General features: G+C 41.1%; 1 protein-coding gene across 5 annotated transcripts in view; it reads left to right on the top strand.

Moving 5' to 3' along the window:
* Positions 1 to 16,945, top strand: part of rxraa (retinoid X receptor, alpha a) — a 173,441-nt gene that overhangs the window by 86,352 nt on the left and 70,144 nt on the right. For 2 of the 5 annotated variants that reach the window (XM_037546207.1, XM_037546208.1), the window contains exon 3: positions 14,076 to 14,126. The exons of the other annotated variants lie outside the window; for them this stretch is intronic. In XM_037546207.1, the coding sequence (XP_037402104.1) occupies positions 14,076 to 14,126 (51 nt within the window). The remainder of the gene's footprint in view (positions 1 to 14,075; positions 14,127 to 16,945) is intronic. 5 annotated transcript variants of the gene reach the window in all.

The following is a 16,945-nucleotide window of genomic DNA, read 5'->3' as shown; positions in this document are numbered from 1 at the left end:
TCCTTCCTTTCCTTCCTGCATTGTTTTTGCGAACAAAGTTTTTCATCGCCCTTTTTTTAATGTGGCACAACCTTAGAAAGACTAAATATTTGATATGTGTATTGTGATGTTATATTTCTGCCATATTGCCCAGCGTTAGTCCACAGCAGCATTCCTTTCTTTTTTTACAAGCAGCACACAGAAACTTTCTTTCTGACAGAACTTCAAGCCTCTGCTTGTGGGGTCTGGAGTGTACTGTAATATGTGTGGGGGAGTGTGTATTTGTGTGTGTGTGTGAGTGTGTGTGGGTGGATCTCATTATTCATAAAGAACAAGCACTCCCCTCTTTAATAGTGATTATTTGTCTTGGAAGTAGATCTCCCATGTGGGTTTTGTGTTGTTGTTTGTTTGTTGTGCGCCAAGGGGAGGATGGTGGGAGAGGGACCCTAACCACACTTTCCCCATGAGACCCACACACACAGACACACACACACACACACGCAAACAGAGAGGCATAAAGATAAAAGAAGTTATAGTATAAAAGTAAAATCAGCAAAAACAATAACAAGAGAAAAAAAACAATAAAGTAACTAATAATATTTGTGGTAATAAAGGAATAATGTAAGTAAAAAGCAGTCTTTAAAAAGATGCATTTAGCTGCTTGTAACCCTGGTTAGACCAGTTTTTCCTCAGCTTTTTCTGACATAGTCATGACCTTATTGTTCTGAAATGTACAAAAACAAGCACAGACACACACAGCGACATGTCTTCAGTTCAACAAAACGGTCAGGTCTTTATAAAGACATTTGGTCCTTACAGAGTGCTAAAAACAAACTCAAGCACATTTTCACACGCGCACAGACATGTATACACACACGCACGTGAAACGCATGCGCTCCCCCAGCCCATGAGGCCTCTTCCTGCTGCACGTAGACGCACACATAGTTTCCCAAAGCCCCCCTCCACCATCCCGCCCCAGGGGTGCACAACTGCACTCTTTTCCGGGGAGGAGGATGCAGAGCGATGGGGGGAGCAACTGGGGCAGCCCATGTTTCTTTAACAGGCCGTCCAAAAACCAGCTCACTCCCCATTTGTGTTTCATTAGAGAGACCTTGAGCAGAACAGAACAGAGAACAAAAGAATAATAATCAGAAAAAGAAGGGGGGAGGGGGTTCAAAGGCCTGTTATGTGGTCAATAAATTCAGCCTGAAATGAGCTTCAAGTTTTTTTTTTTTTAATTCAATCTGAAATGGAGACCAGCTTCTTTCGCTTCTTTCTGACGCAGATACACAAATTGAAGAGGACTCATTATCCTAAATCATGCACACAAGCTTACTATGGCTTTTTTTGTTTAGGAAAGAAATTACACGTTTTATGGGCCATGATATTATCTCCCCAAAGCAGCCCTATAAGGTTATATGCGGAATGATGAGGAGAAACATCTGCTTTGGGAAGTAGCCAAGGATACACATATACACACGCAGAGGGCCAGATAAGCCTGTCACCATCCTGAAATTTTAGCTGACGATTAATTGCCCAATAAATACTTGCCTTAATAAAAAGTGTCTTTTATTGTTCATTGTATGTAAGTGTTGGAGTACAAGCTTAAAGTGGCCAGATTGGCTTCTTCCTAGCTGTCGATACTCAGTAGCTCCCAAGTGATGACAGAAACAGCTTGAGTTCAAATAAACGTTACTCACTGCTGCCCTCTAAAGGTGTTATAGCACCAGTCAGATGTTAGTTTCCGTAAGACCCTTGATGAGTCTTGATAAATGCATTTTTTGCTTATTTCACTTACATGCCTGTGCCTTAGCTCAGTAGGTGAAAATGCACCCAATTTACATTCTGCTTGCTGGAACAAAAAATAAGCAGATGAAAGCCAACAGCTGGTCACCCTTCATAATTGCGCTCAGCTGAAAATACTGTGAACAGGTGATTATGTTATAATTGCGACAGGCCTAGAGCCTGATCCAGATGTAGGTGCGAGCACAGGCGCAGTGTAACATTCACCTGCAACATGCCTAAATTTAATGTACGGTTTACTAGGGCAGCTTATCACACAAACTGTGTATATCACTGCCCACTACCTCCTGGCTTAGGATGTAAAAGAGGCAGTGAAATAATAGAGCACTCTCAAGATGAAAACTTTTTTTTCACCAAAACATTCAATAGCACTGTTATGTTACATTAGCTAAGAAAACAGAGCTTGAGAAACAACGATATGGACTGCGTACGCCTATTGCAGCTGCATTACAGCACATCATTGCTGCCTGAACAAAACCTCATATCTCCAAAGTGATAACTTTACAGGAGGAAGAAAAAACATATTTTACTTTCAATGTAAATCACTAGAACCAGATTTTTTTCTTTTCTTTTGGTCCATTTATCATGAAATTTACATACAGTGTAAAGGGCAAGAAACATTTTAAAATTATGTCAAAAACTAAAAAAGGTTTTTGTTCCGACAGCAGCGATATGTTGTGCTGCATCTTCTCATGTGGACATCTGGTCCAGTGAGTTTAAACAGCACTATCTTTCAGCACTTGTTCTAGGGAGTCTCACAAAAACACGTCTTTAGAGACCCTACACACAAATTTATGCCTGGTTATAACCCTTTTTCACAGTAGCCATAAAATGCAATTTCCAGCTGTTTTGAATGTCACTTTTTTGGTCAACTGTCAAACTACAGTTATATGCAATAGCTTGGACACCTCTGCTTAATTTTATGTTTTGATGTTGATCTGATTATGTTGATTTTTGAAGTGAAAATAAGTTGATGCATCTTCTATATGGAACAAACTTAAATAGGCCATTTTCTGCTAATTATAGAGCACAATTTCTATTTATTTACTGAGTTTAACATATTGAAAAAAATATATATAACATGCCACAACTTGTGATTTATTTTCCCAATATGTTAAACTCAGCAATTAAAAGAGAATCAACAATTTGCAAACTCGGAAGCAAACTGGATGTTTACAAGTCAGCATTTGTAAAGTATTTAATGAGTTTAATCACTTTTATTGTGGCACACAAGTTATTGATATGAAGAAAACTGCAGTGAGCTGTGTGTTTTATCAGCACGGCCAGCATTGTACCTGTAGAAAGGTGTGTATTTTTTTCACAGCATAGGGGATGCTTACCCCTCCCCTTTCACCCCCTCATTGTTCACTAACAGCTCGACATACATTTCACAGAGCCAACAGTGCCGTAGTTAACCTCTTACATGGCCAGGTCCCGCCAGCAGGTCCAAAGACATATTGTACACTTCTTGAACATAAGAAGAGCTCAACCTGTTTGCACTGAAGTCCCTGTAGTTATTGAATAATAAGCCTAAGTATATACTAAGCCTGGGATTGAGTTAATCTGAACAAAGTTACAGGGATGAATGATTTGATTATATTAATTAAAAACATCCAAGTCTATTTCTGGTGGAATGGCTGACCCATAAACTGCATATTAAAGCCCACAAGCCAGTTTTGTACATAACAGGTGGGCAGAAAGCTTCTGATTTATGAACAAAACTGGTGCAAAAGGTTCAGTATATCTGGCCCAGAGTATGTTCTTTTTTACACTGCCACCTGAATAATGAATATCATTGCCAAGTATAACACTCTTGTGCATAAGTCTCACTTAGGTACTGTGTGTATGGAAGGGCCTGGCATTACCTCACAGTGTGCTGTACAACAGAGAGAGAGCGAGAGAGAGAGAGCGAGAGAGAGAGAGAGAGAGAGAGAGAGAGAGAGAGAGAGAGAGAGAGAGAGAGAGAGAGAGACAGAGAGGCTACGCAGGCTTTCCAGAAATAGCTTTTAGCCCGCAGACACAAACAAGCACACATACACACACTTACACTCACTCACCAAAGAGGAAGTGACAAATTCCACAGCGTGCTGCCATCAGGCCAGCAGTCTCCCTCATGTGATAATTGTCAAAATTAATCACTTTTGTCCACTTGGGCCCACTGCTTCAGATAGACAGACCATGTGACCCTGGAAACCTCCCTCTACAAGAAATATAGTGTCCATATAGTGACTTCCCCCATAGTCTGCTTTCATTTCCTCTCTTAATTGGCTAATGTGAGTGTGTGTGTGTGTGTGTGTGTGTGTGTGTGTGTGTACAAGTGGCCTGAATTGACGTGGTGTTGATGCAGCAAGGGGTTCTGGGATGTGTAAAAACCAAGCGCCAGACCACCAGACTCCCTTTATGCCTCATAAAAGAGGCCCACTGTCCCAGGCAGGGAAACACTAAGAAAGCCACAGCTTGCAGCCATCACTGTGGTAGACCTACAGTAAGGCTGTCACTATCAGTTATATTAGTAAAGATCAGGAAATCTTTCTGTTATTTTGATGACTCAGTAATCAGTTTTTTAAAAATGAATATATGAAATAAAGTATAAATGGACTACACTTTAAAAACCATGTATAGAATATGAAGGATTTAAAGGATGGGTATTTTTCTTTATTTTACCATGTATTTTTATTCCTGCATAATTTTGCATATGAACATAAAGCAATAATAACAATGCTGATAGTAATAATAGAATAATATTTTTGAGAAGGTTCCTAACACTTAAGCACAGTGATAGTATGTGTAGCTTAATGTTTGTGAATGAAAAGAACAGAATAATAACACAGTTCAGTAAAAGTTGTGGATGTGGTAATCTTCTTTGGCTGCCACACTGTAATTACCGTAGTTAGAACAAATGTAATTGCAATTGTCACACAAGATCATCCCTGGTCATTTTGCCTGTGGCTGTTCTGCCTGATTCCTTTTGGTCTGTGGCCGTTTTACCTTATATGTGGCTGCGTGACAGTGTTTTGCCCGAGACCCAATCTGTTTGAGCTCTCTGTTGTCTGAAACCAGATACTGTGGTCTGGGGACATCCTAAAATGTACATTATATCAAATAGGCCCTAATATATAGTACTGTAATGGTGCGCTGTGTAGGAATCTTGGCAGCTCTAATCTACTTCTTTCTACAGCAGCACACTCTGAATTTAGGTGCGTGCAGGTTTTCGACGTTGTGTGTGTCGAGGTGTTCTTGTGTATAGGTGAGAGAGTGTGTTCTTGCAGTTTAGCCAGATTAGATCTCACTGTGGGCGTGTGCTGTGATTTCATCTCAAATGATTGTATAATGTTTCGAGAAGCTTGCGCAACAGGAAGTTCTGCTTTGGAGCCTGAACGTCCTGTTTGTCTGCACAGGAGAGGATCCTGATCTAACGAGGAAAATGCAGGCTTCGAGGCGGCTTATACAAAAGCACATGCGCTGAGCACTCAGAGGCTCATTCACGTTGCATGGATGAATTGGCACAAGTCCAATATTTGTTGCCTCAAGACTGTTCTTTAAATCAGACTTGAACCATAGGCTAGACTTGATTATGCAACTGTTTGGGTATTAGTGCGTTCAGATAGTTATCTGAGTTTTAAACATGGTCTCTCCAGTGCTAACAGCTACAAACACAGCCCTCTGCTTTCCTCTGGAAAGCCAAGCACTCCACCTATATTCAGGCTTTTCAGCATAAAAGTTCTTGTATGAATGAACCTAAAACAGCTCAACTACTTATAACACATCATATTGTTAGCACTTCCTTGTACTATATTTATACATTTTAATTACACTGTTAAAATCTGACTATAAATACCATCTTAGCTTGGGCCCTTGATATTGCGCTTACTCAAAGCAGTGAACATCACACAAACGTGGTGCTAGACAGCATATAATGCCAGTGCGGAAGCAAACAGTGACCCACTGTACTTGACCCTTTCTAGAGCCGTGATTTATGCCCTTTGTACCTCTAGTTAGATCACCTCTGTGAAGCACTGGTCATCCTGTGGCTAACCTATTACTCACTAGCCTGCCGCTAGAGAGGCTACTGGGCCTGGTAGATGAAGTAGTGATGCACTGTGAGCGTCACAGCACTCTGCAAGAAAAGCAGCTAACTTATTTTGTTCTCTGGAGCTTTGGCAGTAATCAACAGTGAATATTCAAAGCTTGCTCCCTAAATTACCCCCCAAACTACCCCTCTTACCATTTTCTTGGTTCTGCGAATCAAAGCCTAAGCTCCTTTCTCACATCCACTTTTATGCAGGAGATTAAACAGTGATCAGATCAGTGATTACGTAATTAATTATGAACTTGAGCCAGAGTCTAAATGAGTCTGATGTGGCAACACAAAAGGTTTCTGTGATGCATTGTGTGCAAAATGGCAGTTATTTTACTCGAGAGAAGCGGCATCATTTGTGCATGGGTGGATGCGTAAGATCAAAAAAGACATAGAATGACAACAAAGTGGCACTTTTTTATTGACCGATATACAAACATTAATTGTAAACTTCTTTTTTTGTTGCAAATTTGATGTTTTCCACTTTGTACAAAGTCATACACAGTCTGCATGCGTTTTCAGAGAGGCTGTTTAGAGAGTGATGAGATAATATCTCACATTTCTTTTATCTGTGAGATATCTCAATATCTCATGTGCATGCGGGTGAACATGAGCCTGTGTGTGCAAATGAGTCCTAACCTTTGGAGTTCACTTTTGATTCTCAAACGCCCGGAGTCAGAAAATCATCCGCTTCCAGTCCAACCTTTCACTATGCATGATCCTCGGGTGTTAGCAGCAGCTAATGACGGCAGCTATAGATGATTAAAGTGCGTATGCAGGTGTGTCCTCACTATTGACAGATATGGGGTCACTAACAAAGCTCAGATAGAAAGATCATATCTGAGCAAAACATATCAGAACTGCAGCATGAACTTAGTCTAATCCTGCACATCATCATCATTTATATTATGATTCATCCCCCTGGCATTAGCGGCATTACTGGCGGACAAGGCGATGAAATTAATGCTAATGCTGAAAATGCTAACTCATCTGTGAGTTCTTTCTTATAAGCTTGTGGTTCATCCACCTCTCTCAATGTCTTTCTCTCTCTATCCCCCTTCATCTCTCTGTATGACTCTCTAGGCTGTCCATGCCTTGGTGCTGTATTAGCTTCTCCAGCTGGGTAAGGACGCGCTAGAGAGCGCTGCGTCATATTGCTAATCAGGCTCTATGCAGAGTGATCTGTCGGTCGCTGCCTGTAATTACCTTCGGTGTCATATCCCACTCCAGCTCTAATCAGGCCTCCATTGTTGGCTGGAGATTTGGGCCTGTCTCTTCAGATATAAGACTTTACCAATGAAATAAATGCTAATGTTGTAAATGCTAACCTCCTGCTAGGCTCCATTCGCTTCCCTCTGTGCTAACATAGAGGAGCTGCAGCTGAGAAGCTGGCAGTAATCAGTTTGTTGAGATAGATTGGTCCTGTAATGGGCATCCGTGAGTCTACGTGTGTCTGTGAAAGTAGCTTTGTGCACTATATCTACATCACTGGGTCTTCAAAAGCATAACAGATTAGATAGCAGAAAGGGCTCATGTGCCAGCCCTAAAGATGCTAACACATGGAAATGTGGCCACTAGCATGTCCGGTTTACAAGTGGACAGTAGTGTCAAGTGCTGATTCTTTATGACAAAAACGTATATTATTATATGATTTATTTTACATTCATATATTGTACTATTTGTACTGTTGTTTCTACTATCTATTTACTTTAATTCCTTCTGCAAGTGAGTCTGACTGAATCATTCATTCTCTTTGCTCAAAAATATGGCTGACAAATCTAATAATCACTGTAATGCATCTCTGGGTCTTTATTAAAATAAATAAAAAGTCCTCCTTTTAGAATAACATTCAAAGGAGCCTGGTTCAAAAATGCAGGGAAGTGGTGTTAACCCGTTACAGCAGGGGTGTCCAATCTCATCTGCAGACGGCTGGTGTGGCTGCAGATTTTCACTCCAACGAAGCAGGAGGCCACCAGATGAAATGTTTGAAGACTAAGACCAACTGATTAAGCAAGTGGAATCAGGTGTGCTTCAGCTTGTTTGGAGTGTAAACCTGCAGCCACTCCTGCCTTCTATGATATAATATGATTGGACACCCCTGGTGTAGGGGCAGCAGTAATCTGTAGTGGACCAGTGATGGCATTTTGTTATAAAAAATCAGTTAAAGCTTAACTGATAGTAAAGAAATATAAAAACATTTAACAACATCAAAACAAGCCTTGCAACAAAAGCAGCTTCATAAAATTTGTACCCCTCTGACTGGTTAGTTGTCCACTTGGGGCCTTAAAGTAGAAACTTCTTGGCTGACAAGTGATGACAAAAGCAACAAAAATGGGTAAAATTGTTGCTAGCTTTGATTTATATACACTGTACCCAATTGCTAGAAATGAAGGAAATTATAAGGAAACTATGCCTGTATTGAAATATCCTGTTTTTTGAGTAATAACAAAAATATAGTTTGCTGTTTGTTTGGTTGTTCAAATTAGCCACATCATGGAATGTGATCCTTTCTTAAAGAGATTATCCGTGCAGTATCAGCGGGATTTCCAGCCCTGTGGAGATGTATGCAGCTTGGAGTTACTGGGGGAAATCTAGCCGTTGGTGCTGCACTAGAGGGGCACTCCAGAGTAATGAAGCTCAGAGAACCCGAGTTGACCCACAGTCTCTGTTCCTGCGCTCTGAAATAGTTCTCTGAGTTCTCTGCCTCACTGAAATAGATCTAGAGTTTTTATACACAGAAAAAAGGCTAGGATCCAGCCACAGGCCCAGGGGTCTATCTGTACACATGCCAAGCAGGCAGTACAACTGAAGGTTGTAAAGTTAGTTAAGTTTAAACACAACATGTGAAGTCAGCATTATTCACTGGTATTATATGTGGCATGAGGTTTTGTTAAGATGTTTTGAAGCTATCTTTGTGTTCCTGTGCATGTGTGTGTTTTGGCTCAGAGGATCAGTCATATCACCTCCAAGTTAAAAAGGACAATTAGGCCGTATCAGAGCAGCGCAGCGTTGGCACCAAAGCAAGAGCAGCGATAGCGACTGTAATCTATAGCTTATCTGTACTTATCCTCAGCCAACTGCATCTCCTCTGCTTTCTTCCCTCTGCTCTCAGTAAACATGACCTTTCTCTGCCTCAGTAAGCAGCTCTTCAACATAAATAGTGTAATTATGGAGAGAGAGAGAGCGAGCGCAGTCCAGCAGGTATAGTTATGGAGGTGAGGGAAGAGGTTAGAGTCACACCAGGCAAACAATGGCCTGTGATTTACCACCTACATGGATGGCTTGGGTGGCCAATTCATGGCCCGTTTTTCCTCCCCTCAAACACTTATCCCCCATTAAACATTTTCTTTTCCTGTTGTTGTACTCAGGCGCTTGATAGCGCTTTCAGCAGTCGGGCCAGACTCAAGCCGAGACGGAGGAATCTCTTTATTTGGGCTGCGGGAGGATAGCACTGCAGTTGCGGTTCCGCTGTCGTCTCGCATCTCGTCTCGTCACAGCCACTGATGAGGACTATTAAGGCCTCTATTATTCCCCCTGGCCCCAAGCACCAGCATTCAGCCTGCCTCGCAAGTTTTTACCAGGCAGCATCTCAACAGCTGACAATGGCCAGATTTCAGTCCATTACGCAGGCCAGCAGTATTCAGCCCATTTCTGATGGAGTCCTGGCCAGTCCACATTTTTCTCTTCCCCAACCGTCTTATTTACTACTCAGCTCTACATCCCTTAATTAAAGGCATAAGCCCTGGGAGTTGGAGGCAACAAGAAATGTGGACTGACCATGCTCTTATACACTCCAGATACCACTCAGACCTGTCACACTGATGATGATGCCAATAAAAGTTTGGCCTTCTGTGTATTATTGTTTATGTTTATGCTTGCTTTAAACCAGATTATGAGATAAAGAATGAATGAAAGTGATAACTTTCCTCGGCAGGTCCTATTAAAGGTGGAAAATTTCACAAGTTTTAAGTTTTGAACTGTCAAGTCAAGTGTTTTTAGAGTGATTTTAGGGCGAATCTGAATCAAGATGCAGTTTTCATCTGTGGCATATATGAATTTTAGTGATTTCCTTCTGGTTGTCTTTTATAACAACTGCAGCTTAGATGCTCTGTCTTATTCCTATGGGCCTTCTCTCTTCTGTGAGATGGTGTGTGTGCTGACAGGTTTGGAGATGCGAGAGGGAGGCCCTGTCAGAAGGCCATGCTCAAACAGGGGCCTCCTTCAGCTGGGATTTCGGCGTTCTTTTGGCCACCTCAAGCGTCTCTTGAGCCAGCGCTCATCCAGTTAGAGTAAACACATCAGCCAGCACTATTTACTCTCAGCGCTTTAACAGTGTGCACCAGATTAGTCTGTTTATACAAACACACACACACACAGTGAAAACTGCTGATTAATGCCACAGACCATATCCTCACATCCAAGCTCCAGCAGAATCCCCCCACCCCTTCAAACTATAATGGTTCTTTTTCAGACCATATCAATACTTACATACTCCAGCAGAACACCTCCCCTCACAACTGCACCCCCCCACCCTCCCAAGATCCAATAGTTAATTTTTCCTGCATGATAATAAACAGCTAGGGCCTTTCAGAGATGAGCGGTAAGTGTGGCCATGTTAGTAAATGTCAAATAAATTTTGTCTTCGACTGTGTGTTTCACTCATTTGGCTGAGGATTCTGTCCCATACAGGAGGACAACTGTGCAGGATGTTTGCTACCCACCCCTCCTCACCGCACACACCCCGTCAAATAGTCCTCATCACACTCTAAACTGCCAGAAAAAACATGCAGCTTTGCTCCCTGTGCCACTTTTATTTTAGGCTCTGCATTAATGCGGCCTCTTGGAAGTTCTTCAGGAAGTTATTCTGTGTTTTTTCTCTTCCCCCTCCTCCTTACCTATGAATAAACCTGAGCATTTCAGAGAAATGCTAATGATTTCTGTTTCATCGCCGCCTGGGCCCACCATCTGTGGGCTTCAAAACATGCCAGCCATCACTGCACAGCTTTGTGAATAATAGATTGTGTATGTCGCTCCAAAAAAAAAAAAGTGTGGCAGCACAGGGGCTTTTTCACAGCAGCAGGACTTGAACGTGTCTCTGCGTTAGCGAGCATCTTGGGAAATGTTTATTGCCGTTTTCTCATTGTCAGAGCAAGTGTAAATGGACTTTTCCAGGACCAGCATTAGCATTAGCAGTGTTGCACATACAACTGACCATAAGTAGTCATGCAACTGAGCCGCAACAGTCTGGTTTTGTCACTGGTTAAGAATACATAAGTCTAGCTATGTTGCCCCATCTAGATAGGCCAGAACATAAATTGGGGGCTCATTCAGGATTTAAATCAGAGACCTCTCAAAAACAGAGCTCCTTAAAGTGAACGAGGGAAATGTTTGTGTGCGTGAGTGCCCAAAAGAATCAAGTCCACAGACAACACGGACAATGTTATGAAATGTAATTTGTCATGCTGGATGAATCCCATGGTGTGAGTACTTGTATCCTGGCATTGTATAATGAACAACTTCAAGTACATTCTGTAGGCCAGCTGGTAATATGTTATATATATGTTCAAATAGTTTTGTTAACACCAGTTTGACTGCCCATTTCAAGACAGGCTTCATCAGGAACAGAGCTCATCAGTGTATTCATCTCTGCATGTCCATGTTCAGACAGACTTGTAGCCCCGGCCGTCTGCCACATTCATTCATAATGCAGGAGGCTCAGTTCAGCCCAAAGAAATCAGACATAACACAAGAGACACCTAAACCAAACTACAGCAGCAGCTCAGGGTGGGAGAGAGAATACATTCAAAACACACACAGAGACTCTGTCCAGCTCATACCGGCATTGTGACATTTGGAGTTGAGTTTGGAGTTGAGTCATCTCTTGTTCTTACATGAATGGTTTAACAAAACATCAAATAATCACAATTCTTCTCTTATTCTAAATGAAGTCCACAAGCAAATGTTAACTCCTTGTGACAGTTGCTGCAAAATGTAATTCACACCTGTTTTTTGCACAATGCATTTTATGTTGTTAGCATCGTTCATGGAATATATTTCAATGGAAAGGTTTACAAAACCAGAAGCTAACAGATTTTCATATTTGAAGGAGAGCAAGAAAGTCAGCATTTATTTTTATTAATTTATTTTTATTGTGTTTTTTTACTATGGTAATTTGTTGATGAGGAGAAAGCTACGAGGCCTTCTTTGTGGAAAGGCGTGAATTATCTTCACAGGAGTTTCGCAGTCCTCCTCTTTCACCCATCATTGCTCACTAACAGCTCAACACAAAGTCACATTTCACACAGTGAGCCATCAGTCTCCTAATTAATCTGATAATCTGAGTCACAGGGGAAACATTTGGCTTGATTATATTAATAAAAAATATCATTTTCTATTCCGCTGGTAGAACGGCCACTAGGGGGCATGCAGAACGACATTAACAGTGTCCACTGTATCTTGGAGACACATTGTAATCTGATCTTTCAAACCACCCTCAGAGGTGGACAGGGACACATATGGTCACGTAACATTGCCTCAGTGTGTCCCTACCAGCATCAATGACCACCTTTACCAACCGCATCATCCCTGAGACTGTATTCAGTGCTGTCTGCTGTTTGTAACAGTTCTTGTTTACATGAACAAGAACCTACAACTGCAGTGCCATGAGAGACCAACAGGGTAAATGTAGCAGCCTTCGTTTCTTCATGAAATTTGACCATAAACAGGCACAGGAAATGCTTTTGACCCTTATTACTGGGTTAATACTGGGTATGAACAGAGCCAAAGTCGCACTGTTATATTGCTGCTGTGCAAAAAAAAAAAAAAACAAGTATCCCGTTGTTTGTGATTTTTATATTTTGACATTTTGTTAATTTAAGTACAGCAGTTACCCTTCACATTGTGTAAAAATTTAATGATGTATGGACCTATAGAAATGCTTCAAAATTGCTTAAAATAAAATCTCTTTACAGTAACCTACTGTACAGTAACCATTTGGGAGATACTTGGACAGCAACAAAAATATGTCTTATTTTTTTAACTAGAGGAGTAGCTACCTTAAAACCTGATTGTTGCCCATTATTTTAAAGACATACTACAAATGTCTTCTTTAAGAACACACTGAAGCTTATTGTGCTCATCCTGGTCACTTGTCTAGTCAGTCTGCACAGCTCACTGCCCCTCTTTATAAGCTCAGTTTTCTCTTTCTAAAATCTGAAAGATGGTGATAAATGTTCTAGAATGCTCTAGAATGTTCAAGTCCCATCTGCTATGACCGAGGGGCACTCGAGCATGTAGAAAGCCATTAAAATCATTTCTGGACTTATTTTATCATGATATGTGGCTTGAAGGAATGCGAGTGAGGCTGCTTTGTTCCTGTAAGAAGAAGAGAGATAAAACGAATGAACGAAAGGGAACTTGTTGTTCAACTTGTTGCTTCAGAGCGCTCGTCTTATCAACCTGTGAGTGGAGTCTGGGAACGAGCAAGGATTCGGTTAATGAAGCTACACAGTTTCTTTTCAAGTGCACACATTAGTCATGCAGGCAGCGTGCTGGCAGGCCGGCCCACTGTGTGTGTGTGTGTGTGTGTGTGTGTATGTTGTATGCGTGTGTGGTGTTTGTGTGCATGTGTGTGGTCTCTGGGTGTCAGAAAGACATGCAGAAAGAGGGAGTAACCCACCCCCCACACCCCCACATACATAATCATGGGTTTTTTCCATGGATATGATGTATCTGCTGAGAGGTTGCTGGTGTGCTGCTAGCCAGAGACTGCATCCAAAAGCACATACTTCAGCTCTAATCAGTAGGTAAAGGTTGTCCTCCAAAACAATTGGTGTGTCCCAAATCACTGTGTACAGTAAAGGAGGATTCCACCAACTTTTTACATTTTTTGGCACAATTATGTGGCTAAGATGCAAACCAAGTCACAAACCAAGAATGGTTTGTGTGGAATACTCTGTTGTAGAAACTCTTACAGAGTCAGACTTGTTCACAGTGGGAGTGATGGGAACCAAACACCTGAAGAGTTTAATGCCTCTAAAAGCTCCCTCACACAAAGTTATTACATGAAATGATTACAAATACACTGCCTGATGTCTGAGACATTGTTTTTCAGGTTTACCTCTTTTTTTCCATCATCAACATGACATAAAAACTTAGAAGATAAGTTCTCTGGTCATGTTGGATAGTAAATTAAATGGCTTTATTTATGTTGCAGACATGGCGACCCCTGGTTCCTATCAGCACCACTGTAAAGAAATCAGAGTCGGTAAGTTTCTCTACAATGCACCATTTCACATCAAACCACTTTGGATGACTGATTACATTTCTGTGATTGAATGATACAGGAATTTTTTCACATTGGTGGAATTGCCCTTTAAGCAGTATATAAAAGGTACTAGGATGCCATACTATGTTAATACATTTGATATGGAAGCATCCCAACATAATTGGCCGTGCCATCTGAGATAATCTGTTAACTATGAGAAGAGTAGTAATATTGTTAATACCATAATCATATCATACGATATCATAATTTTGCTCAGCCATTGATTTTAAAGTGCATATGGTTCCCTGCTCATTTAATTGCTGCACTAACTAAGCAGATGAATAATACTTGATGAATGCTGCAGATGAATAATATTTACTGTAACCAGATGTGGAAAGTAACATGTAATGGCCATTTTTAAGTATAATTAATGCTGAACATATACAGTGCATTAATAATTGTAGTTTTATTTGAGTTAATAGCTTACATGTTTAACTTTTTAATTAGCATTACAGATCATAGTTCAACAGCTGGCTGGCTAATTATGGGCTGGTGCTGATATGCTGATATTTTTCACGTAGGTCTACATGTCTTCTGATGCTGTTACATAAATATTTATAAAATGTGGAAACTGAGGCTTTATTTATCTGTATTTTAGCTGGCTAAAAAACAAAAAACAAAAGCTGGCTGTAAACAAACAAGGTATGTTAATGAGCAGTATTACATTATTGTGGATATTGTGCATTGCACGCTGCTTTGCATCAAAATTCGCTCTGTGTTTTTAAGAAATCTTTTTAGAATTCAAGGCAACTAAAAATGAATGAAATCAAATGAATTCAGATGAATGGTAGTGGCACAGACACAACCATTTTTTCGCAATAATGTGGGCACTCTGGGCCTTATTTACTGACTTACTTCCCTTTGAGGCCCACTTATAACATTTGTATGGGTATCAACAATGGTCATTATTCATTTTTACATGATCGTTTTCCAACCTTTCCAACCTCTTATCCCATAGAATTTAACAGGCTGTTTTGTTGCCATGCCTTTAGAACTGATATATGTAAATCTCTGTTCTGACTGGCTGCATTGTATTGTGCCTCATTTAGAAAGCAGTGCAGGCTGAAACATTTCTTATAGCTTCAACATAAGTGGGTGGGGCTACACTTCTGCAGGCTAAATTGGTGGATAGATGTAACTACAGTGGTTTTTGTGACAGCACTAAAACATTCAGAACAAGATGTTTGTGTGTATGGATTGTATGGAATGTATGGACTTGGGAGTGAATGCTATGCTTTGGAATAAAAAGCATGGAAAATCGGGGTCTTTAAGTATAAGTTTTCAGTACTCTTTACAATCATGACTACCGCTGAGAATAAGTGTGCTACTTGATTCCGGCCACAGTGTGGGAGCAGCCGTGGATCTGTTCCTGCAGGAACTCCTTGATCCCACACACTCCCTCTAAAGCCTGCCAGATCCAATGCAAGATTTACACACATGGAAGAGTGGAGACACAGCGCGTGGAAAGTAGGGAAAGTGAGTCTGTGCTGTGTTAGTTTAGAGACAGTAATCCCGCTTAATTTGCTGTGTTGTTGCTGTTGACTGTGTTCCTGCGTACCTGTTCAGTGGAGCCAATGGGGAGGCTGATGACAGGCCGTGCCGCGAGCGCTGCACGGCGGTGCATCTTTAGTTTTTCCTCAGTCCATTCATGCTCATGCCGGAAAGACGAGAAGAGCTGGAGGACTGCCATTTTTTCCTGATGCTGCCAGGGTTGTGTTTTCCCTTTTTTTTTGCTTTCTCTTATCTCATCTAGGGAGCCTGTTTATCCTGGGCATGCTGCAGGTAAAACAAGCCCCTGATTAGGCTTCCAGTGCTTTTTCTTAGATAACTTGTAAAACATGTTTCTGTTTCCAGCCAAAAAAGTCAGGAGGGCGTGAGAAAAACAGAAAGAAGGAGGGTGGTAGAGGGAATGAATTGTGGCTGCGGATGGGACCTGTGCTTACAGGACGTGAATCACATAATGATACATTATGTACAGCCATAGCAGCACCAGTAGCGCTTAGCAGCAGTGCTGTTAAAACGGATGGTTCAGATATTTCTGAACAGATATTTCCACAATTTTATCTTTACCTCTACTCAGTCAAGACATAAGGTTCAAAGTTTGTTTGTTTAGTTTAGTACGTGGCTAATGAAGCTAACAGTTCCTGGAAACTTACATCTAGCAGTTAGCACTCTTCAAACTGTATACCTTAATCATCATACATGGCTTTAAGTCTTATAAATTGTTATCTTAAATAGACTTGCTTAATTTCTGATACTATATGACATAAAATTACTTTTTAAAAATAGACAAATGTACATTGCTAAAAACAATAGCATTTGTCTTGTAGCCTGAATTTTGTCTTAACCTTTGTCCGTTTTTGTGGGTAACAGGATCTCTGTTTTTTGAGATTACTTAACAGCTCAGCCTGGTTTGTGGCGAGCATGTGATGATATCTACAGGTATTTTGCACAGTGCTAGCTGGTGGCTGTAAGCTTTCATTACTTCTTAGCCACATCAGTGGCTTCAGACACCAAACATGTCCTTTTGCTGATCAGCTACAGTTAAGATGAGAGGAGAATTGGGGTCATTTTCATTTATGAACTATCACTTGGGTGGAGGGTCAGCCAGCAGGGCCTTTTGGATCTTGGATGCAAGTAATGCACAAATAATAGAATTTCTCTCCTCTCCTCTATTCTCATCTGTTGTGCTCGTGTTGTGTGCCCTATTTTCCACCAGCTGTGCCCCCCTTTGGGAGGGGATTAGGGCCCCTTTCATC

Source organism: Pygocentrus nattereri, chromosome 16, assembly GCF_015220715.1.
Source record: "Pygocentrus nattereri isolate fPygNat1 chromosome 16, fPygNat1.pri, whole genome shotgun sequence".
NCBI lineage: Eukaryota > Metazoa > Chordata > Actinopteri > Characiformes > Serrasalmidae > Pygocentrus > Pygocentrus nattereri.
Note: the sequence above shows the minus strand (reverse complement) of the source record. Positions and strands in the feature narration are given on the sequence as shown.